The following is a 24,119-nucleotide window of genomic DNA, read 5'->3' as shown; positions in this document are numbered from 1 at the left end:
CGACTTCCGGCCGATGAACGACTTCTGGCAGACAAAGGTTTGGCCTTTTGTTCTTTTCGCAAGCTTACTGAGGGTGAGGTTCGGTCTCATGTTATGGCCTCGGCTAAAAAGTACTGTGCCCTGGGTGCCATGCCTACGCCTTTGGTTGCTGATTGTTTAGACTTATTGCTACCAGTGATTACCCATCTCATAAATTCCTCCTTGACTGAAGGCTACTTTCCCAGTGCCTGGAAGGAAGCGTTGATCACACTGCTCTTAAAGAAAGCGGTGCTTGAGCCTTTGTTCAGCAACTTGCGCCCGATAAGCTTCCGACTAAACGCGCTGTTTATGGTCAAACCTGTGATTATTTGACAGCGTATGAACTTCTTCCTGAGTTACAATCTGCCTACAGGAAGCGTTATAGCACAGAAACGGCACTTTTAAATGTGCAAAATGATATTCTTCTGAGTATGGATCGTCAGTTGATCATCACGTTCTTCTTAGTCGCCTTGAAACAACATTTAGCATCACAGGGAGGGCGCTGGCTTAATTACACTCTTACCAGCCCAACAGCGTGTTGCATTCAGTGATGGGATCTCTGCTGGCACCTTCCAGCTAACATGTGGGGTACCCCAGGGTTCATGCTTGCGACCACGTCTCCTCACCCTCTACGCTAACAAGTTGTTCCAGGTCATTAAGAAGCATTCGCCTACTGTGCATGTGTATGCTGATGTTTCGCAGCTTTATTTATCTTTTAAACCGGAAGGTAATGCAAATGAGAAGGAGTGTTTAGAAGCTATGGAGTAATGCATAAAAGCTGTACGGGCTTGGATGAAACGGATAAGATGAAACTGAACGATAGCAAGACAGAGTTCCTGATCATAGTAGCTCGTTCAACAGTACAGCTGAACAAAGTTTGCATTATTCTGATAAGTTGTCTGTAGGAGATTCGACTATTAAACCTGTTTCACAGCCGCTAGAAATTTAGGAACATTTTTTTGGTAAGAACCTGAGTTTTCAATCACACATCAATAATTCTTGCAGGGCTGCATCTTACCATATGCGTAATAGTAGGAGAATTAGAAAATACCTCTCTGTAGACACAACAAGAACTTTAATTCATGCTTTTATTGTGGGTAGAGTAGACCACTGCGACAGGGACGGTGGAGCCGGGGGGGCTGGGGGGGGGGGGTTAGCCCCCCACTTTTCTAGAGGAAATTTTTTCTTGGTTTTGGTATGAGGTACGTATGAAGAGTAAAGATCAAAGGGTACCTATATTGCTAACTCGTGGATTGGTTATTTTCGACATGAACGCTGGTAATGGACTTGCAATTAGTCTATCGGTATATTTAAGTCTGTCAAAAAATGATACGTTAAAAAAACAAAAACAAAAAACAAAACAAGACAAAACAAAAAGCAAAACGACCAAGAAAAAAGAAAAAAAAAAACCTTTCCTCCGAGGGAGGGAGTCGAACATCAGACCTACGACGTAAAAGGGCAACGCGATATCCATTGCGCCACGGCCACTTTAAATGTTAAACAGAAGCTCTATACTTAACATTTCAGTTCTTTGCCTATGAAATTCTGCCGGTGGACGCTGTTTGAAGCTGATAGAACTTTATTTATGAAGGATTGAAAGATATATTCGAGGAAAACAAGCAGGGTTTTGGCGGTAAAAGCCGTACTTTAACTTATTTCGTCGCATTTGAAGAACATATAGCCGACAAGTGTCTCGCAAAACCGTCGCGAAGTCTCTTGCTGACGGCGTTGTACAGCTTGCAATACCCGGCGTTTACATCATGAGGATCAGTTACGATTCAGCAACAGTAAACATTTTCGTTTTTATTGAACAAAGAAGCATTTCAATTCAGAATGATATTTCCCTAAAAAACCATGAGATTGGGAGTCTTTTCGTGAGAAAAGTTAAAATACCGTGAGACTCACAGCAGAATCGTGAGCTTGGACCAGCTTGGGGGTCAAAGAGCAATTGCTGATCTTTTCGTCAAGTTTATGGCCTGGACGAGTCAAAAAGCTTCAAATGTTTATAAACTTCTGTCTCAAAGTTGGCCATAGGTTAATTTGAAACATTCAAAGTCCACATGAACTAAGACAACTTATCGTCCTGTGAAAGGTACAAACTCATAACATCAAACTGGACACAATGCACGCTTAGCACTTCTTGATCGCGGAACGGGAACGATCGATCTTCAACACTTGTCGTTTTGATATTGGGGGCTTTCGTGCGGAGCCGACTGATTACGAAAGTGTCCACACCTGAGTGACACATTTGCATATCGCAGTGCCCAATAACTTGTTCCTTACGCTACGCGTAATCCACACGTTAAAAAAAGGAAAGAAAGGAAAAGGGTCCGGATTATCACCGATTAAGTTATGACGTTGTGATGCCATAAGAAGGCCGTCGCTACACTGAACTACCAACTCATGACAATGAAACATGGATCAAAATTTGTCATGGATTTTGTAAAATGCCATTTTATAGTTTTTAGGAATTTAGGTACGGTTATTGACATTTACTGTTGCCATTGTGAAGTCATTTTTAAGCAAAGGATCGTATCAGGTAACATTTTTCACTCAATAGTAAACTACGTCCGTTAACGTTAATTCGATTATTGCTCACTAGTTATTCGAAAAAAGAAGTGAAATACAAAAAGATATCACTAGATGAAACCATTGTTTAAATCGAACTTGCTCTATTTAGACAAAACCTGTAGGAAACTTTTCGTGTTTACGTGCTTTTAACATTTTCCCAGCGTGCGCAAGGAGAGCTCGTATAAAATCGGAGGCCAGTGTACTAAGGACGGGATATATGGAAGGCCGAGAAATATGTATCAAGTTTACAAAACCCCCTTGATATTGCTGTAAGCACTATCAAGTACCTGTCATTTTACACTTTATCCAGGTTGAGTTTTTCAAAAAAAATGTCTCGTGGAGAATGTTGAAAATGCCATTTTCGAGCCTCTAGATTTAAATATTTTCTGCGAGAGGATGCCCACAGACCCTCCTACAAACTCGCGCCTTCGGCGCCCCCTTTCAAGGCCCCCCATTTCAAATACGCTCCGCCGTCCCCGTGTGACAGCCTTCTCTATGGTCTCCCTGCTAATTGCCTAAGTAAGTTACAGCGCGTTCAGAGTGCGGCTGCTAGATTAGTTGCAGGTACGTCCCGTTTTAGCCATATTACCCCACTGTTGTACTCATTGCACTGGCTGCCGGTGAAAGAGCGAATTCAATATAAAATAATTTACACTGACCTTAAAACTATTTATGGCTTTGCGCCTACTTACCTTTGTTCAGCTTCCCAGCATTTATATCACAAAAGTAATGCGTGCGCTCTGATTGGTCAGTTAGCTATCTTCCATTTGCCTATTGGTGCACGCCAAAGAAAAGCTAGCGCGCTAAATAGCCTCTCGGGTGAGGTTTAAAATGCACCGATGAAATAAACAAACGAAAAGTGGAAGTTGAAGAAAATACTCAGTTGTCGTAATGAAGGAAGTGAAAAGATAAAGCGACAGAAGAACAACTGATCGCGAGTGAGCGAAGTTTTTTAAGGATTTAAGCCCGAAATTTAAGGCACATTTCGTGTGTTTTTTATAATGGTAGAGAAAATTATGTGTAAAACAACAGAATCTAATAAGTTGCTCAAGCATCGCTTCGCTTCAGCGCCGGCTGTGTCGGCGCATTTTTGAAATTTCGACAAATTTCGCATCTAGTTAGTTTTTTTTAACAATTAGTGTTACCTGTTATTCTAAAAGAACTACAGTCAATTTTTCATATTTCTGCTTTACGTTTATTGTATAAATTGTAACGCATTATAAAATAGCCAAGGTTAAAATTGAATTCTGATTGATCGAGACCAGTTCATTATATGTCCATAAAACTCGCAACACAAGTCATGCGTGCATTATAGTGCAACATATGCACGCAAGCTACGTCACACTCTCTGTCAAAAAACACAGAAATTTATGTTTTCGCCTGTCCGCCATTATGGCGGAAAATCTTCCGTGCTTTGACCTTGGGTTTTAGTCTCTAAATGTTGAAAAAGACGAAAAGATCGATTGCCAGTTGGATAAAATTTCAACTGAAAAAAGAATGCGAGGTTTGTACACCTGAGCGAACAAGACAGATATCAATTTTTGGCAGACCCAGAGGCGAAAGCCACAAAAGTTCAACAACTTGGGTGTAAAAGTTTTTAAAGGTATAAAAGAACGTAGAAGAACAAATTACTTCGTTACGAACGAGAGAAATCACTGCGAACTGAAAAAGCGGGATTTCGTTTAGGTAAGAAAAAGAAAAGCCACTTGAAAAAAACAAATAAACACCATGTACTTTACGATTTTTAATAAGTTTCGGTATCACTCACTAGCATATTGTAAATTGACGCTTTATTAAGCAGTTTCGCTCACATTTATGTGGAATAGAAGCCTAAAACATTTCGTAAATGATTTAAATCTGCACTTTTTGTCATGGAATAGAGAGCTCAAAAAGTGCCAGGCTTACCTGAGCTACAAGAAATGGACGACAAACAACTGAATGAAAGTCTCTCATTGTTTTACACCGAAGCTCCAAGTAAAAAGGGCGAAGAATACAGCAAGTCGTCGCTTGTTTCGTTTTTTTTTCTGAACTTACTTGCGAAACTGTTTGTAATGATTTTAAAAGTAGTTCGCAAAACTGGCGGCGTTTTCATTTTCATTCAAGATTTGTACCAATAAGAGAGTTTGTTCTTGTCCGGAGAAAATCGATGTTTACATATGTTTGTCTGATTTGTCTTTTTAATTCATAAAGGAGTTAAAAATGAACTTTTTGTTTTGTTAAAGAAACAAAAAAAGGATTGTGTTTTATCTATAAGGAGAAAGTTTTTTAAAAAAATGTAAAATGACGTCTACTGATTTTTAATTTGATCGTTTCAGGACAAGTAAGGGCATCTGTTTTTTCGTTTCTATTTTATAAAAGAAATAAAAAACTTGTTCCTCATGCATTGTTGAGTTATATAAGCTCTTGGGAATTTTTAAGAACACTCGAGAAGTGCGAGAAGCACTCGCCTGCGGCTCGTGCTTCAGGCACTTCTCTCGCGTTCTTTAAAATCACCCGACGCGTTTTTTGTTTCTTTAATAGACCATTTTACAGTTGTGGGATTAGTATCCTAGCCTTTGAGTAGACGTGAGGCTGAGGTTGACCTTGTTTTGATACAAACATACTTCCTTTTCTTATGGAAATTATGCTTAAAAATTCGTAGTTAGGATAAGAAAAACCTGATTTACATAATAAAGCAAGAAGGTTTGATCAAAACAAGGTCAACTATGGCCTCGTTTTCACCTGTAACTGTAAAGTGGGCTATTATATATTTTACGTCGTACAGTGGTGTTTCTAGTTGAAGCTATAGTTTTCCCTCATAGTACTTGCCCTAATATTAAGAGCAAGTAGACCGACGTAATTCAGAATAACAACAACAAAAACGTTTTGAAATTTACCGTAAGACGGAGAAGAAGAAAAACTTCGAAGGCAATTTTTTGAAAGGCATGACTTGTTTACGCGCGAGCAGGGTGACAGCATGCATCCACTCGTTTAAAGTACCAAATGTGCTGACTGAACCAAAGGCAAATGGAAATGTTTTCTCTTTTGATTATGTTATAAAAGAAATGGTAAACGTTGCAGCTCAGTTCAGTTCAGTTCAGTTTTATTTAGCCAAAATAAATTAAAATACAAGAATACATATAAGAATTGTAAGTTGGCAAGGGAGCCTAGAAGAAACCAGAAGGCTTATGAAGCCTGGGCTTCCCAGTCAAAAAAGAAATAAGAAAAAGTGAAAATTCGCGGACAGTAATGCATTAAAAATACATGTAGTAACGAAAAACTAAACAAAGACTAATTTAAGTTAAGAATTCAATAACAGGAAAGAAGAAAGTTTTAAACTCTGGATTGGTACGAGTATAAGAAGGGACATCACAAATGAAAGCATTCAGCTTATTAAACAAAACAGGACCTTGATAAAAAACAGAAAACTTTCTTATGTTGGTACGGCAGAAATGAATATAAATTTATTTGAACTACGAGTGTTATAACCATGAACTTGATTAGTACGTAAAATGGATCTGGAAAAACTGGAAGGAACTGAGTTATTTTTTACAGAAAACATAAATTTCCCGAGATGAAGAGAATAGATGTCTTCTAACTTAAGGATCATAGGACTCTTAAATAATGGATTAGTGTGAGCGTCGAAGCCCTTCTTGCTGATAATTCTAGCAATGCGCTTTTTCAACAAGACTAGGTGCCTAGGGTGGGTATAGGGTATGTTGAAGCCCACACTAAAATGCAATATGGAAGATAAGAATAAACACGTGAATAGTATAAAGCACACAAAGCCTTCCTAGTAAGGCAAACACTAGATTATAACATAACAAACGTAAATCGCGTGCTGTGATCGGTCAGTTAGCCACTACCATTTGCCCGTGGGTGCACGCCAAGAAACTGAGCTAGCGCGGTAAAATTTAGGCAAATTCAACAAATCTCCTCTCCTGACGGTAAAATACACCGATGAAATGCACAGATGAAAAGTGGAAGTTGAATAAAATACTAAGCTGTCGTTTTGAAGGAAAAAAGAGAAAAGGTCAAGCGACAATTTTGCCCTGGATGATCACTGTTTTCCTCGCGGCTAGAGAGAATCGGCTGAAGGAAAATCGAGCGAGCGAAGATTTAAGGTACATTTTGTGTGTTTTTTTATAGAAGAGAAAGTCTGTTTGAAATGTAAATTTAGCATTAGCATTGTGTTATTGACTTTTTGGTCAAGCTGATGCTAAATTCAAGCAAATATTTTAGGAAACACGCTCAAATTCGAGACAGCTTTGTTGTGAAGTTTTCATCTCATCGATCAAAAATTTTAGTGGAGTTCAAAAGGGCACATTACGCTGGCATAAGCGAATTTCATTTGAGTACAGAAACATTTGGGTTTTCAAATAAATTTTTCAAAAAATAACTTCTGTGTGTATTTTTTTGTTCCTCAGTGTTCATTCATAACAGTCTTTCAGAGAACGGTCGAAAAACAACAGCTTCAGCACGGGCTGTGTGTCGGCGAATTTCAGTTGCAACTTTGACTTTAATAGCTGGATTTCCCCAGACAGATCTCGATACAAAGCTAGTTAATTTCTTTTTAAAATTAGTGTTACCTGTTATTCTAAAGGAATTACAGTCAAATTTTCTCGTTTCTACTTTACGTTTATTTCAAAAATTGTCACATAAATAAGCTTGATAATTATTTCATTTATTTAGTTTTAGCTTATTTTGTAGAGTCTTTTTAGTTGGTGTTTATAGTACTTGCAGCTAAAGTTTTCCCTCAAAGTTTTTTTACCCTAATATTAAGAGCAAGTAGACAGATGCCATTAAGAAAAACAACGAAAAACGTTTTGCGATTTACCTGAAGACGGAGAACGGTTAATTCAGCGAAAGAAAAACTCAAAGGCAAGTTTTTGAAAAACATAGAACATGATTTGTTTACGCGCGGGCAGATGGCAGCATACATGAACTTGGACCGATGACTCAACCGAAGGCAAATGGAAAATAATGTTTTTCTCTTTTGATTATGTTATAAAAGAAATGGTAAACGTTGCAGCTGTGCAACCATGGAGTTATGGATGTACTTGGAAGGTTTGCTAAGCACTCAAGAAGCTAGAGTCGCACTCGGCTATCACCTCGTGCGACTCTTACGCTTCTTTCGTGCTTAGCAACCTCTCGCATGCATCCATAACCCGGGATCCATAACACCATGGTTGCACGCTGCACGTTTACCATTTCTTAATTTACGAATAACGCCCACAGACTTGGAGAGTTTGCTCGCAGCCTGAGAAATATGGGGTTTCCATGACAGTGTCTCATCTAGAATAACACCAAAAAAATTATCTTTCGTAACTTGGTTCATCTTAAAACCATCCTTCTAAATACTCAGGGTGAGTTCATCTCTTCTCTGTCTGGGTTTAAAAATTATGTAATTTGACTTTTGTATATTAAGAGATAGCTTGTTGGCTTTGAACCAATCAGATAACTTGAGCATTTCAGAATTAACCAAGTTCATTAAAGTAGTACAGTCAAAATGAGAAACGAATAAGTTGGTATCATCAGCAAATAAAACCAGTATATATTTGAAATCTGACACAAATCATTGATATAAATTAAGAACTACAATAAGGGACCGAGGGCAGACCACAGGAAATTTCATGAAATGAAGACGATATGCCGTTAAATTCTACGTATTGATACCTATTATAAAGGTAGCATTTAATCCACTCTAGGGCCAGACCACGAATCCCAAAGTGCTTGAGCTTATCGAGTAGAATACGATGATTAACAGCATCAAAAGCTTTAGATAAATCAAGAAAAATTCCTACTGTATGTTTCCTCTCATCAATAGCCGAAGTGATCTTGTCATGCAGGTGTAATAAGGCTAACGAAGTTGAACGTTTCTTTCTAAAACCATATTGATTATTGCATAAAATCTCATACTTATCAAAAAAGCGAATTAAGCGATTATACACAGCCTTGTCTAGAAACTTAGAAAAGACTGGTAAGACTGATACAGGTCTATAATTAGAAAGTAAACGTTTATCACCAGACTTATATAGAGGAACCACACGAGCCAATTTCATTCGAGCAAGGACAATACCTGAGTTAATTGATAGATTCAAAACGTATCTCAAAAGCTCAGAAATATAGTAAATAGACTGTTAAACAGACCAGATAGGTATCTCATCATGGCCAGCCGCAGTATTAAGACGGAGAGAATTAACCATTTCAACAATTTCAGATTCCGTAGTAGATTCAAGGAAGAAAAAATTATCTAAGCGATCCGGCTCTGCAACCATTGATTTATGGATGAACTTGGAAGGTTTGCTAAGCACTCAAGAAGCTAGAGTTAACTCGTACGCTTCTTTGGCGCTTAGTAACCTCCCGCATACATCCATAACTCGATGGTTGTACACTACAACACGTTTACCATTTCTTAATTCTCTTCGACGAAATGATGATTTGCTTCTTAAGCCATTGTATGCTAAGACATCGAAAACACTGGGTGACACGTCCTTTTCAGTGATGGCGCCATCTCTCTTCAACGCCCTTCCTCGACACATTCGACATGAGAAGAATTTTTTGCCCATTTAAAACCTAGGTAAAGACTTACTTGTTTAATAAGCCTATGGCTTTAACATAGTTTTTAGAATGTTTTAATATTTTGAGATCCTTTTAACATTTCTTTTATCATGTATATATCTACTTTTTTTATTAATTTCTTATTTTAAATTGTATATAACCATGTATTTATTTTATTTCATATTTCTTATATAATTATTGTAACGCGCATTTGATCATATACATACGCGAATTTGCACGTTATAAGTAATAGCACTAGCAGCAGCAGTAGCAGTAGCAGTAGCAGTAGTAGCAGTAGTAGAAGTAGTAGTAATGGTAACAGGACTGAGTGAAGTCCAATTCGGTTTGTAATCATCCGAGTGTCAGTATATATATACGAATACGACAACAAACAGCTTGTTAGCAAGCACTAAAAAAGGAACATGCTTGGCTTCACTGACGTCACAGTCTATTATATTTGATTACTGCTTTCGAAACATCACACAGTCAGAGCGCCAGAATAAAGGAAGGGTCATTAAAACGGCCTTGATTGTTGAAGAAATTCCCTTTCGTCACAATAATAAGAAGTGGGTTGAGAACAGTGAGTAGAATATGCATGCTGATGTAAGGGGTTAAGGGCACAAGGACTATGAAGTTTCAGACTTACGGCAATTATTCTCCTCTTCATCCGAACTGTCCACGCAATCGGCTTCGCCGTCGCAACGTTTCGTAACATTAATGCATTTTACTCCATCACATCTCAGCTCGCCTTTAGCAAAAATGTCCAGCGCTGGCCACAAGATCCCTACTTTCCTTTTTCATCCTTAGTTCTACACTTGTCTGAGGTGTGGAAGTGTGAAATAACCCTACTTTCCTTTCTCATCCCAAGTTCCACACTTCTCAGATGAGTAGAAGTGTGGAATAGTCTGACAAAGTCAGGATAATGTCACCCTTTTCCTCTGGTCACGAAACCTCTGTCATTCTTTACTTAGTTCCCCACTTCTCAGAGGTGTGGAAGTGTGGAAAAGTCCGACAAAGCTAGGATAATGTCACACTTTTCCCCTGGTCACAAAACCCCTTGTCATTCTTTACTTAGTTCCACACTTCCTAGAGGTGTGGAAGTGTGGAAAAGTCTGACAAAGTAAGGATAATGTCACACTTTTCCCCTGGTCACGAAACCTCTGCCATTCTTTACTTAGTTCTACACTTCTCAGAGGTGTGGAAGTAAAATCCTGAGAATAAAATGAAAATGGAAAGCAGAGGTAAAGAATATCTCGTAAAAACCTCATCTAACTATCCGTCATGTTTAAAAATCAAGCAAAAGTATCCTTACATTGTACAGTTAATGTGGAAGAGTTGGATTGAACTTTGTTGACATCATTCGTAGCCATACAGATGTATTCTCCGCTGTCTTCTCTGTCCACATTCGTTATAGTTAACTGCTTTTTATCTGCGTTAAAAGTGATTCTTGAAGTCGTATTCACAACAGAACCGTCTCTCGTCCATGAGAATGTGGGTGTAGGATTTCCATCTGCATCACAGGTAAAAGTCACATTCTCCCCTTCTGTCTTTGTCTGATTTCGTGGATGGGTAAGGAACTCAGGCTGATCTGTAATTAGAAGGCAATGCGATTAAAGTGTATGTAGCCAGCATTCGTTTGTACTTCAACTAAGCATGTATGGAATGCACAGAACGCACTTTGATCACGCACGTTTGTACCTTTTATCGCTCGTAATCTGATCACGCGTGTTTTGACTATCTCTCACGTGAAACTTTCGCAAAGCACAGCGCTGGAGCAAAAAAGTTTTGACCTTGGAGCGTTGTCGCCCGCACTCAGTAACCTTTCGTTATTACTAGTCTAATATGTAAAGAAAATCCTGTTATGCACAATCCCCGAGTTGGAATGGTCTTAAGGTGATGTTATGCGAGACCAATCGCAAAGACGATTTTGAGTGCATCAGAGCGTAGCAATGTTGGAACAATATTGCAACCATTTGACACAATGTCGCGACAATGTCGTAATGTTGGGTTGCGAGTTTCCTCCAGCTTGGTTTAAAAAATACAACGGTTTTGTATGAACGCCACGCCCCTTGCTGCTGGCTGCTTTGCTGTTTTCTTCTCCGGTTTGCGATGTGATCCTGGTGATCAGTTCAGTTCAGTTCAGTTTATTGTTTTGCCATAATGATGTACCAAGAAACAAGAAATCTAAGTGTTTAAAAAGCTAATGGCGAGGAAGTCCAAGGGAAGCCACTGGGCTTAAACGGAATGGGGTCCTTTAGTAACATTTTGTAAAATCATCATTAGCAAAATATTAACAGAATTATACCTGCAAAGGACTATGACAGAGCTACAGTAAATCTTTAGCAATCATTGAATGAGGCTGAGTAGGATATGAAGAATTCTGCAGATCGAGGAGGGTGTTATCCACTGAGGCCGAAGGACGAGGTGGATCAGTACACCCTCCGAGATGTGCAAAATTCTTCATATTCAACGAAAGGCGAATTTAATAATTTTTTTACTGTTCCTTCAAAATAATTCCAAGTTTAAAAACAAGCTAAAACATGGTAACCTCGGTCGATGTAAGTTCATATCGATAATGCATCTTTATCGGGAAGTTTAGAAGATTAAGGTCTGCTCAGGTCTGCAAATATACTTCAAATAGCAGATGTTGTCCGTCTAGTTGTCTTCTTGCTGTTGTTGCGATGTTTTTAGACAATATTTCGTCGTGAAACGAGCCGCCATTTTGTTTTAACTACCAAAACCACTTAGCCTCGTCCCCAGGTTTTATCGGTCAACGGTATAATAACCTGCAATCAGGTTGCACTTTTGACGCCATTTTGACTTCATCAATATGACAAAATTCTTTCCAAATTTGATCAACAGCAGCTGGTTATGGTGAATTATGCGTGTGGTTTTAACCAATCAAAAACGGGAATATATTTTGAAGGAATAATAATAAAATATGTTAGATGATCGTATTAATAATAGTTAGGCTAAAAAAAGCGAAAAGAAAAAAAAACACCTTAGAAAAAAAAATGCAAATGAAAAGCAGAGGTAAAGAATATCTCGTAAAAACCTCATCTAACTATCCGTCATGTTTAAAAATCAAGCAAAAGTATCCTTACATTGTACAGTTAATGTGGAAGAGTTGGATTGAACTTTGTTGACATCATTCGTAGCCACACAGATGTATTCTCCGCTGTGTTCTCTGTTCACATTCGTTATAGTTAACTGCTTTTTATCTGCGTTAAAAGTGATTCTTGAAGTCGTATTCACAACAGAACCGTCTCTCGTCCATGAGAATGTGGGTGTAGGATTTCCATCTGCATCACAGGTAAAAGTCACATTCTCCCCTTCTGTCTTTGTCTGATTTCGTGGATGGGTAAGGAACTCAGGCTGATCTGTAATTAGAAGGCAATGCGATTAAAGTAGAAAATGAGGGAAAATACCAAACGCTGAATGAATCTTTAATGGTCTTTTTTATGGCTGTTGTGCGCTTCATGGCGCAGATTACTTGAACTTGTTATTACCCATGCGTCGCATGTATGGGGCCAGCATTCGTTTGGATTTCCACTAAGAATGTATGGAATGCAAAGAACGCACTTGGATCACGCGCGCTTGTACCTTTTATCACTCGTAATCAGATCACGCGTGTTTTGACCATTCCTCACGTGAAAATTATGCAAAGCACAGCGCTGGAGCAAAAGGGTTTTGACCTTCGATTGTTGTCGCCCGCACTCCGTAACCTTTGGTTATTACTAGTCTGATATGTAAAGAAAATCCTGTTATGCAAAATCCCTGAGATGGAATGGTCTAAAGGTGATGTTACTCGAGACGACTCGCAACGACGATTTTGAGCGCACACAGCTTAGAAATGTTGGAACAATGTTGCAACCATTCGAAACAATGTCGTAACAATGTTGTAATGCTGCGTTGCGGTTTTGATGAGAAACCTTTAATAAATGGGGAGGAAGCCCAAGGGAAGCCACTGGGCTTATAAGGAATGGGCTCCTTCTGTAAAATTTTTAAATCATTATTACAAAATATTAACAGAATTATACCAGCAAAAATTGATGACTGAGCTACAGTAAATCTTAAAATATATTAGATAATCGTATTAATCATAGTTAGGCTAAAAAAAGGGAAAGGAGAAAAACACCTGAGAATAAAATGAAAATGGAAAGCAAAGGTAAAGAATATCTCGTAAAAACCTCATCTAACTATCTATCATGTTTAAAAATCAAGCAAAAGTATCCTTACATTGTACATTTAATGTGGAAGAGTTGGATTGAACTTTGTTAACATCATTCGTAGCCACACAGATGTATTCTCCGCTGTCTTCTCTGTCCACATTCGTTATAGTTAACTGCTTTTTATCTGCGTTAAAAGTGATTCTTGAAGTCGTATTCACAACAGAACCGTCTCTCGTCCATGAGAATGTGGGTGTAGGATTTCCATCTGCATCACAGGTAAAAGTCACATTCTCCCCTTCTGTCTTTGTCTGATTTCGTGGATGGGTAAGGAACTCAGGCTGATCTGTAATTAGAAGACAATGCGATTAAAGTAGAAAATAATGGAAAATACCAAACGCTGAATGAATCTTAAATAGTCTTATGTTGACTTTAGTTCGTCTCATGGCGCAGATTACGTGAGCTCTTAGGATGTCACTGTAGTGAGTAAAAAGCATCCATACTCTGTGGAGTTAGTAAGTCTTAAAACACTTGATAGCAGAGAATGACGATTAATTATTTGTCGCTGAGCAATCCGTGTAACCGGCGCGCGGAAGGGAAAGAAAGGGGCTCCTTTTTCAGGCTTTAGGTATACGAAAGTGTGAGGATTTCATCATTCAAAGTAAATGAAAGATTTGGGAAATCTGTCTTTGCGTTCCAAGAAAGGACCTGAAAGGGTGAATTTTAAGGCTTGAAAGACAAGGAAACTTTCTGGTTTAGGGAATTATTCATCTTTTAATAGGACCTCGTGTTGCTTTGTTTGCTTCCTTCATAGGATATACTGTATATGTAACAACATAGTTAACCACACTAAGGTACCAGAATTTTAAACAACATTAAATGTAAAAAGATATAAACCATGTATTTTATTAAAATTGCATATTATAAAGGACACAACAGGTTTAAGAGTATTCTTAGCAATAATTAGGTAATAATTATAATAAGTAATCTTACATTTTACATTTAGTTTAGCAGAATTGGACTGAACTGTCGTCACATTGTTAGTTGCCTCACAAACATATTGCCCACTGTTTTCTCTGGTCACATTCGTTATGATTGACGGCAGCGATAAACACAATTGTGAAGGTAGCTTTTGAACTTTAGAGGTTCGCATGTTTGTAAAAAGCGCAGTAAAGTCTCAGTGCAGTCAGTGAGGCCCCTGGATCAGGCGGGATCAATGGGCAGTTAACTGTCAGTTTAGTATACTTCTGGTTTTCATACAATACAATAGGGCCATTTATACGAGGAAAAATAAGACGTGTCTTATATAAGACGCGTCTTACATAAGACGCGTCTTAAATAAGACGCGAACTTTCCGTATAAACGGCACATTTCGCCTAAAATAATACGCGGCTTAGCTAAGACGCGTCTTATTAGATAAGGCATGCTCGTATAAATGGTACAGTTCGCGCCTTATTTAAGACGCGCCTTCTTTTTCCTCGTATAAATGGCCCTATTATTTCTGTCTAGTGTAAATCAGCTCAGTCTGTCGCATTTTATGCTCGTAGAACGACAAAATTTTGGGAATTTCCGGTTACGTCAAATTAGTCAACGTTATACTGTCACGCTATAGTTTGGGGCACAGAAGGATTGGGGGAGGGGTGCGTGGAAATAATGCAAATTGTTTCCTGCTTAGAATTACTGGCTAACTTGTTTATTTTTTTTCATAATGGTGGAATTTAAAAGTTATTATACAGCCCCCACTAAAAAATGGTACTCTTTTTTTTGGTTACGAAAGTCTTTTAAAAGGGTACAATGTTCTGAATGAGTTTATGTTTCAGTCTCACATGAGATTCTGTCGCATGCAATGGTCGTCGACAAGGTTTTATGGTAGCCTGAGTGTGTATAGCCGCCCCCTCCCCTCATAAAAAATAGCCCCTTTGCAGTCGGTGTTACCGTCGCAAAGCTTCGTCACACTGATGCATTTTCCTCCATCACATCTCACTTCGCCTTTAAGGCATTTTACTGTTTAGGAGTCAAATTGCAAAGTGATAGTCAACATTCCGGTCTGAGAATCTTACCAAAAATAAAATTTTACTGCGGGTGAGAAGAGGAGCCCGCAATCCTTATCTCCAAGTTGCCATTACGAATGCGCGGCAAATACGCAGCCAGCGTTCCTTTGGACTTTCACTAAGAACAAATGGAAAGCATAGAACGCAATACAATCAAGCGGGTTTGGACTGTCTGTCACTCATAATTCAATTACGCGCGTTTTGACTTTCTATCGCGTGAAATCGACGAAACGCAGAGTAGAAGCAAGAGCGATGGATCTCGCCTGTACTCCCTACCTTCTGGTTTTTACTAGTTTTTTGATATATTTTACTTCTTTTAAAAAGCTACTGTCGACGTCATAATACTATGTTAGATGAATAACACACGCAACATAATTCGTGGGAGCCATTTTAGGCGAGTTACAGCATAACGCACCAGTTAAACCAAACCATATTAACTAAGCGAACACAAGGGTAAAAAATTCCCACAAAATACATTCGGTACGACGAAATTGCAATAAAGCGAACACCACTACTACGAAAATAGCGGGGATCCCGCAGGAGTCTGCAAAATACAGTAGATTAAGGGTACTCCCACAAATAAATCATCCCATGTAGAGAATCTTAGGAAAGGGACTTACTGCAGTTTTGTTCGTCGGAACCATCATTGCAGTCCTCGCTGTCATCACAGATCCAGCCTTGAGGGATGCATTGTCCGTTGGAGCAAGTAAATTGCTCAGGTCTGCACGTCTTCGGAGCTGTTAAAGAATAATTTTCTTGATAAATTTCATACATTTTGGCAGCAACTTTTCATTGCCTTAAAAGGCAGTTGCTAAATCATTGAAATATACATGTACACTGCTCACTTAGTTACAAACAGTAAAATTAATAGTGCTCCTTTCTTTATTGTAAATCATTTCACTTTTTTAATTTTGTCACTCATAGTAGTGATAAGACAACTAACCTCTGCAAGTAGAATTTTTTTCAGCAAGAATCATATCCATGGGACAAGAACACTGAGCATGTCCATGCACACCAACAGAGCAGATATGAGAACAAGGCTTCATGAAACAAGGGCGGTGAACTACAAAAACCAAACGGAACAACCATTACACCCTTCATCGCGACCACCAAAAACTTGGCTCCAGTTCATATACGAAATATTGGTACTTAATTTTATCATTTGCAAACCCGATCTGGAAAGCTTGAACAAGCGAAACGAACTTGCAACTTCCTGCAGGCACGCACGCAAATTCCTTTACATCCCGTTATCACGCAATAGTTTTTTTATTCAAATTCTGGGCGCGCGTTTGTAGTTGTAGCGTATGTTGTAACGAACTTTTTGTTGGCAATTTTATCCGAGGAGTGCCGCACACGCCGTGGGGTACGAAACTAAATAGTAATAAATATGCCAGGTCAAATCCCACGTTGACACCAGACAACCTTGATTTGATTTACCCTCTATAACTTAACTATGCTTTAATGCCTGACAAGTCGAAAAAAGTGTACTGCAGTCCGAAACAATGAAATTATTTTAACAAACATGTAGTCTTTGTCTTTAGTCAGTCCAGTTTAAATACAGTGTCCAGCACTGCCTATCAATCAAGTTTTGAACTGTGTATGTTACTTGCATTCATTCCCCATTTTCTTATTTCCGGTTATTTACTTCGAATTCCCGCTAACTCGAACCTCTTTCGATTTCCCTTGAAGTTTCGAGTTATCGGGCGTTGATTGTAACAAGGAAACTTCCCCCACATGTCCCCATTTCGTCACGCAACGCTTAGTGGGGAGGAGCGTTGCGTGACGACACTAAAAACGGCTGTGTAGCAGACTAACGCGAGTGAGGTCTTTTTTCATTTTAAAGCACCTTGACGCCACCAAACTTTTGTTTCTAAGTGTCTTTACCATTATAAAGACAATTTGTCCAAAAATTTGGCCAAATGACCTACCAAAGATGAAAAAAGACCGCTAGCTTCCGGTTGACGTGCGTCGCTCAAAAACGTCTTTGCTTAAAGGAGCTGTGTCACGAAATTCAGCCAAATTAGGAAATTACAAAACGCCCGTTAAATTAAGAGAAACATAAAAATAACCGCTTAAAACGTTAAAGGAAGGTTAAAATAACATAACAGAAACAACAGATGTCACGGATGGGCAAAACTGAAGAAGATTGAAACGGATTGAAATTAGGACCTTTGAAAACTGTTCAGCCTAGCAGTTTTCAAAGATGATCCCTGCTGCTTGCAACTTCAAGAATAATGCTCAGGAGACATACATGTTTGTCTCGCGTCTCTGATTTTGTCATTTACATGTAATTTCTTTGCTTACTTTCAGTTCCATAGCGATTGAGGGCGAGTATTTGGCAAAATTAAACAAAATGAACTGGACTGCCGTGACACAGCCCCTCATAACGTGAATTTCCGGTCGTTTAACCTTAACACCGCACTCAAGCCAAATGTTGGCGTATTTTCCTATAGTTTGTTTGTAGGTGCTGCAACAAAGTCCGCAAAGGGAAAGGAATACTTCGCATCGTCTGATTAATCCCCCCATACCTACATCGCATTGCATGTATAAATCTAACGGCCCAGTTGTACAGAGGGCGGGAAAAATGCACCAAACGAAGTGATCCGAGCAAAGTGGTTGTTTGGCATATTAAACCTAAGTTTTTCTTTACGCCGTCGTTGTCGTCGTCCTGTACGCCGTATAAGCCCTCAAAGCCACCCTACATACTGACCAGCAAATACTACAATACAATCCTTATTTATAACCACTTGAATTATAAAAAATCGCCATAAAGAAGAAGTGTAAAATGGAAGAACTTTCACACCTGATGTTTTCAGTGTATCAACGACAATCATGTCAGATAAATCATCAATAGCTGCTTGCACTGTTCGGCCACGACGGTCATCCTCCCTGATTTTCATGACATTGCGGGACTCACGATCTATCCAGTACACATAACTTCCATGGACTGCTAAGCCAACAGGCTGTAACACATTCGTCTCAATCAGTGTGGCCCGGTTCATTCCTGTAAGGTATTTTATTCGACTGTGAGCTACATGTGTTAATTACTGAAGACACAATTCAAGTACTAGTATAGTTCTTTAACTGTAACTCTTGCTGTTGGCGTTCACTTTAAACTCGCGTAAAGTTCTCATCGACATCAAGAGAAGAGGGCTGAAAATAAGAAGAAGAGGTTGCAGTTCCCTAAGCCCTTATTTTAATCACGATCTACTTTCATGTATTACGTTAAGAAAATGGTCGTCAAAAAATGACCTTGTCAACATGTTAATTTTTTTTTCGCAATTGAACGCAGACTACGTTGATAAAGGAGACGAAGGGGAAAACCTCTTTTAAAGAGCACTAGCAACAGAAAATTGGCCTTTTGAAAAGAAGAAAACCACTTCTGAAATATTTAAAATAAACGTGCATTTTTCTTCTTGCTTCGCTTTTGACCACAACAAGAAATTTCACACGTTTCTGTACGAAAACGTTTTATTCTTGCCAACCAATGGATACTTAGTTTATTGTCACTGGTTCTAATCTAAGCTTTAACTGACTAATTTGTTTTTGTTTGTTTGTTTTGACAAAATATGCAACATACACAAGAGTGGCAATCATATAATGCATTTAATGGCGAACCCGTACCTGTGAGATCGGCGTACTCAATCCTTTTCATAGTAGTGTCTGTCCAGTAAAGTCTGTTTCTCGCCTTGTCCACTGCCAAATCCCCTGGGGATGCCACGCTGAAGAGTGTCTTGTCCACACCAGCCATTGTTGTACGCACGATGGATTTCTTCTCCGGTTTTTCATTGGTAAAGAACATTTGTCTGAAAAGGGTTACAACTGATTAGAATAACGCTTTTAGAGGTTTACGTGGAAGGAAATAGCGATTGCAGAATACCCGGCCCTCTAAATGTCTTACTTGAAAAACTACTTCCGCAGTCCGGCAGTCGTGTTGTATTATGCCGAAGTAAAACGAGTGTTCCCGCAGTCCCGCAGTCGATATCAGAAATTATTATACAAATCGAACGACTGTGGGACCGCGGGAGCTGCTTTTTTTAAGTTAGATATTTAGTAGGCCGGGTATTCTGCAATCTAACCAAAGAGATTCCATCTACAAAGAGGCTAAACCTTACTTGCATCAGGGGCACCCAACGTCAATTTCAATATCTGTCAACGTCAATATCTGTTCGGAAGACGATTTGAGATCTAGAATTTTCGGAACATTATTTTGTCGTAAAGTTTCTTGCTTGCCTGCCTCTCCTAGGATTTTCGAAATCTAAAAAATGGTATAATTGCCCATTTTTAACGGATTTTTACCCTAAAAAGGTCACCTAGAATTTTCGGGAGCCTTTTTTTTGGCTGAAATTTTCGAAAAGGTAAGTTTTGATCCCTATAATTTTCGGATCACTAGACTTTCAGCTAGAAAATCCGAACAGATGAAAAATTTGGGGGGATAAAAATATGCCTATATCTACCGTTTAAATACTAAAATACGTTTAACAATACTATGTTTATGTGGTTTTGAACTATATTCTCGTTGGGTGACCCTGTTTGCATAAGCGACCACAAAAGGTTTGAGATCTTTGGGAATGCCAACAACACAGCTCGTATATGTATAACATTATTTAGTGCATGTTACATGAAATCCTTATAGTCCCACCAACGGCACTCCCTTTCACTCTTTAGCCCTAAGAGCGATCAGCATCAAATTTATCCATGTAATATCAATGCTTTGTAAAACAAAGTGGTCATGAGAATTACATTTGCTTCATATTTTATCAACTTCTCCCCACTTCTTCTGTAGGAAATGAATAGGGGCAACAAATGAGAATTCAAATTTTGATCTTGGGGTTTAAAGGGTTAAGGGCTTTAACCATTAAGACAATAAATTTTCCACATATTTACGACGCAAACCCCACCGTGCGTTGAAAATTTCTACCAAGTTGCCCAATTTTTCACCCGCTAAAATATTGCAAAAATGGATAAGAGATTCACAAGCAATAATAAGTCTGAAAATTTAAAATACAAAGGAACTGTCCCAGACGAAAGTCCTTCTTACATTACGTCCCCCCGTTGTTACTACCATATTCTACAGGCGCGGACGTTTCTGAGAGGAAACTACCTTTTTATGGCCCTAAGATGGACACGATGACGCGGTATCACTGTGCTAGCCAACCATCAAACACAAGGCTATTCCCCCCAGGTTGAGGACCAATGGCATTCTTCAGGGGTGCGTTGTAAAAATTGAGGATTTCTTCAGAAGTAAAGTAAAAATACACGGAATTCTTTGAAGGCGAAGCTATGATTTCCCCAAAAATCTTCAGGGGGTAGACCAATATTCTTCATGGGTAGGACCGCCGACCCGTATATTTTGGAAGTCTTCAAGGGTGAATACAATTCTATTTTTTAAAAAAATTTAATCTTTAGGGTAGACTACGAGTAGTCCCAAGTTTTCCTCAGGGATACGGTACGGATATTAAATGCCATAGCCCACTGCTGAGGGGGTTACTAATCACCGAAAATAAAATAAATCAAACAGAATTAAAAAGAATTCACTCACCCCATCTCTGGATAAAGCACAATAGATCGTGGGTGAACATCTCTCTCATGAAAGACAACACCCATAGACACCTCTTTTCTTAAGCTATAAACGTTAATGCTGTTTTTCACACTGTCTGTCCAATACAGCTGTTGTCCGTATGAGTCAATAGCCAGATCGTAAGGGGAGGAATCTTCTCCAAGGGCTATCGTCTTAGCATTGCTACCATTTTGAAAAGAGCGTCTTATTTCTTTTACTGCACTGTCAATCCAGTAGATGAGGTGACTATTGACATCATAATCAATGGCACGAACATCCGTCAGACCACGCACAGGTAAAACGACTTCTAAGTTGTCTGATGAGTTGAATAGGATTCTCCGAATGTCAGTTGTGGTGCTGAAGAGCATGAATACTCGAGGAGCTGTAAAAAAATACGAGAAGGATTGTAAGAGTTTGATCCTGCCATCACAGGGATAACAGTGACGTTCATTACATTTCTACATGCAGTAGTTTGAAAAATTGGGATGAAAAAAATTTACAGATATCGTACAGTATGTTGCCCAGTATCCGGACGGTACCAGTATCCGGACACTTAAAACAAAAAAATCAATTTTTGAGGCGCCCTTTTCAGTTATCGGTAAACGAAGTATTTCGAATGAAAGCTGAACATTTCAGCTTTAAGATGAAGGTTTTGGCGAATTGAAAGCTTGCGAAACAGTCGCAGAAGACGCCTTTCTGTTCAGCTGCATAAACTTTTCATGCCTAATAATTACGCTGTTTACTGCGCAGTAAAATTAGTGCTGCTCAAAAAAGGGTAGGGTAATATGTGATATTTTCAAAGAAACGGTTTTATAATAAATTGAAGATACTTAAAGAAGTCAGGTTCTCAGAAAGTTTATTAATTCTTCTTGAAATTCGATTTGTTTGGAATAACGGAGCCCAGAGACGTCCACTAACAGTTTTTTCTTTGCAGTACAGAATCGATGAATTAGCTGTGTACATTATCCGGATAAGATTTATTTCATATCTATAACTATAACTAAAGCTTAGGATATATGATATAGTCGTAAAATGTAATTCTACCCAACTCCGTACGGAAATTTTCTTCACTCATTCGGAAGCGACTTGATTTCGTGTGCGCCGCTTGTTTCGCGTGACTGCATTTTCTATATATAAGCGAAAGCATCGGAGTTGAACCTGGAATTCTCATACTTTCCCCAGTTGTGACTGCTAGAAAGGGGTTGCAACGGTCTGAAAAATGTCACAAAGGGATCAAGAGATGTAAAAAGAAGGAGGAATTAGTGCTAGAAAAGCAGGCTTATTGTAGGGTCTGTAGGGACTGTGCATGAAGAAATCAACACTGCAGGTCAGACTAAATAGGAGAGTGATCTTTGACCGTCGCATTGAGGTCCCTTCCCCAAGCTTTTCTTTTTTTCTTAATAAAAAATTTAGAAAAAAAAGTCGTTTGCAGATTGGCTAATTGAGCTAGCAAACCTCGGCTTCGGCGTGTCCAAGGATGCCTTCCTTAAATCAGTGAAAAAGTTCCTAGACAAATGTTAGACAAGGAAGTACGAATTATACCATCTAACAGCCGCTCGCGTTCCCCACCATACCCCAGTCATTTGTTAGGTTTTTTTTCACGATGCTAGGTTATATTTTTGGCATCGATTGCCAGATTACTTTGCAACTGCAAGAGAAGCTTATAAGCGGCTTGCCTGTCGAAATTTATGTACAATTACGTTGTTATTGTTGTGTCCGGATACTGGGCCAGCTGTACGGATACTGGGCAACATAGGAGCTCTGCAAAAATATTAATTTCGCGATGGAAACAAAGGCAAAAAAGTTAAACTGTCTTTCGTCACAGTAAGGACTAAATAGATTTTCTCTGGGCCAAATTTCAGAGCTCTTGTGTCTAACAAAGGTAAGCTATTTCAATGTTAAACTGAAGTCTCCGGATACTGGGCAACACACTGTAGTGAGGTGCAGGGAAGTCAGGTCAGTATTAATGTGAAAGGTCTTAACCCAGGAGTCATTTTTGTAAGTAAGAGGAGCATGATCGTCAGGTTTTGCATAGTCCTCAACAGGACTGTTGTTGACAGTAACAGACGTTTTGACAACTTACATGTATGCAATAGGCATCTTCAGAGTCAAAGTGAGTTGTATCATGTCAGTTGATGGTAATGAACTCTGGATATTGACCTGACGGGTCAATAAGGTCGCGCTGTTACGTGGTGTATTACGTTATTCCGGGGGCACAATATTAGTTGACCCTAGACGTGCCCCTGTCCTTTCCTTCTTCATTTTTCCTTCTTTTTGTGAAAAACTTATTCAAATGTACATGCTGTAATGATCTTGACTGTATTTTATTGCGTATTGTAAACTTTCTCTGACTCAAGCAATAATGATTGTCTTGTAATATTTATAAGGGAACGGAAAAACTAAATGAAATGAAATGAAATGATGTTATTGGTCGTCTCTCAGTTAAGCCGTGAGTTGGGCAGGAAGACAGTATCGGTTTGGAGAGTTGGGCAACTCAGAGCTTTAGAAATAGGGATTCCCTTTACATGTAATTGTCAGTAACAAACTGTTTCACGTTGGAGAATACTAACCATTGCAAGTGTTATTGTCTGTTGACGACAGGGTGTAGTGAGTTGAGCAGGAACATACCATTCGTTTGCCTGGTTTAGCCAGGCAAAGGTGGCTGCATCCACCATTATGCCTGGCACAGGAATTCCATCCTAAATAAACAGGCAAACATGTTAGGCAAAGCTCACCAAACAAGGTCCAAAATTACCTGGAAACAACTTCTTTTTCTTTTTTGTTTTAACTGTGGCTTACAGAGAGGTTGTCTAAGGTGCGATTAAGGCATAAAACGCCTTTTAAGTCCTTTGGAAACATCATCAAAAGAAAATAGCAAAAAGTTTACAAATGAATTCCTGAATAAAAACAAGTTAAACGTGCATTATCTTCACGTGATTGCCCTGTGAACACATCATAAAATTTCTTTTCATTTACACGTAACAGTGCAATACTTGATGCGAGATCCAGTCCTAGTACTGGAGCTTTTGAGGAAATTCAATTACATCAGTTTTTCCTTGTGCATACTCCGTAGTCTTTTAATTTTGAAGTATTATCACTTTTTTTAATGCATCTACGTACGCATGCTATTAACTATGTGTATTTAAGGCTGTAAATTTATTGCAATGCAGAGCTGCTTGCAATTTCCATCACACACATTCCCAATTGCCA

At 38.9% G+C, this 24,119-nt stretch overlaps 2 protein-coding genes across 2 annotated transcripts in view; both read right to left on the bottom strand.

The window, feature by feature from the left end:
* The window catches only part of LOC140941648 (uncharacterized), a 563,750-nt gene that overhangs the window by 42,964 nt on the left and 496,667 nt on the right, over nt 1-24,119 (bottom strand). The window contains exons 12-14 of the mRNA XM_073390668.1: nt 13,369-13,644; nt 12,234-12,509; nt 10,442-10,717 (exon numbers count right to left, since the gene is read on the bottom strand). Of these exons, the coding sequence (XP_073246769.1) occupies nt 10,442-10,717; nt 12,234-12,509; nt 13,369-13,644 (828 nt within the window). The remainder of the gene's footprint in view (nt 1-10,441; nt 10,718-12,233; nt 12,510-13,368; nt 13,645-24,119) is intronic.
* The window catches only part of LOC140940625 (low-density lipoprotein receptor-related protein 6-like), a 50,268-nt gene continuing 41,569 nt past the window's right edge, over nt 15,421-24,119 (bottom strand). The window contains exons 11-17 of the mRNA XM_073389615.1: nt 23,480-23,608; nt 20,892-21,291; nt 18,974-19,155; nt 18,153-18,353; nt 16,293-16,412; nt 15,970-16,086; nt 15,421-15,467 (exon numbers count right to left, since the gene is read on the bottom strand). Of these exons, the coding sequence (XP_073245716.1) occupies nt 15,421-15,467; nt 15,970-16,086; nt 16,293-16,412; nt 18,153-18,353; nt 18,974-19,155; nt 20,892-21,291; nt 23,480-23,608 (1,196 nt within the window). The remainder of the gene's footprint in view (nt 15,468-15,969; nt 16,087-16,292; nt 16,413-18,152; nt 18,354-18,973; nt 19,156-20,891; nt 21,292-23,479; nt 23,609-24,119) is intronic.

The sequence above is a fragment of the Porites lutea genome, chromosome 6 (genome assembly GCF_958299795.1).
Source record: "Porites lutea chromosome 6, jaPorLute2.1, whole genome shotgun sequence".
Taxonomy (NCBI): Eukaryota; Metazoa; Cnidaria; class Anthozoa; order Scleractinia; family Poritidae; genus Porites; species Porites lutea.
The sequence above is the reverse complement of the archived record's forward strand: the minus strand, read 5'-3'. Positions and strand labels throughout refer to the sequence as shown.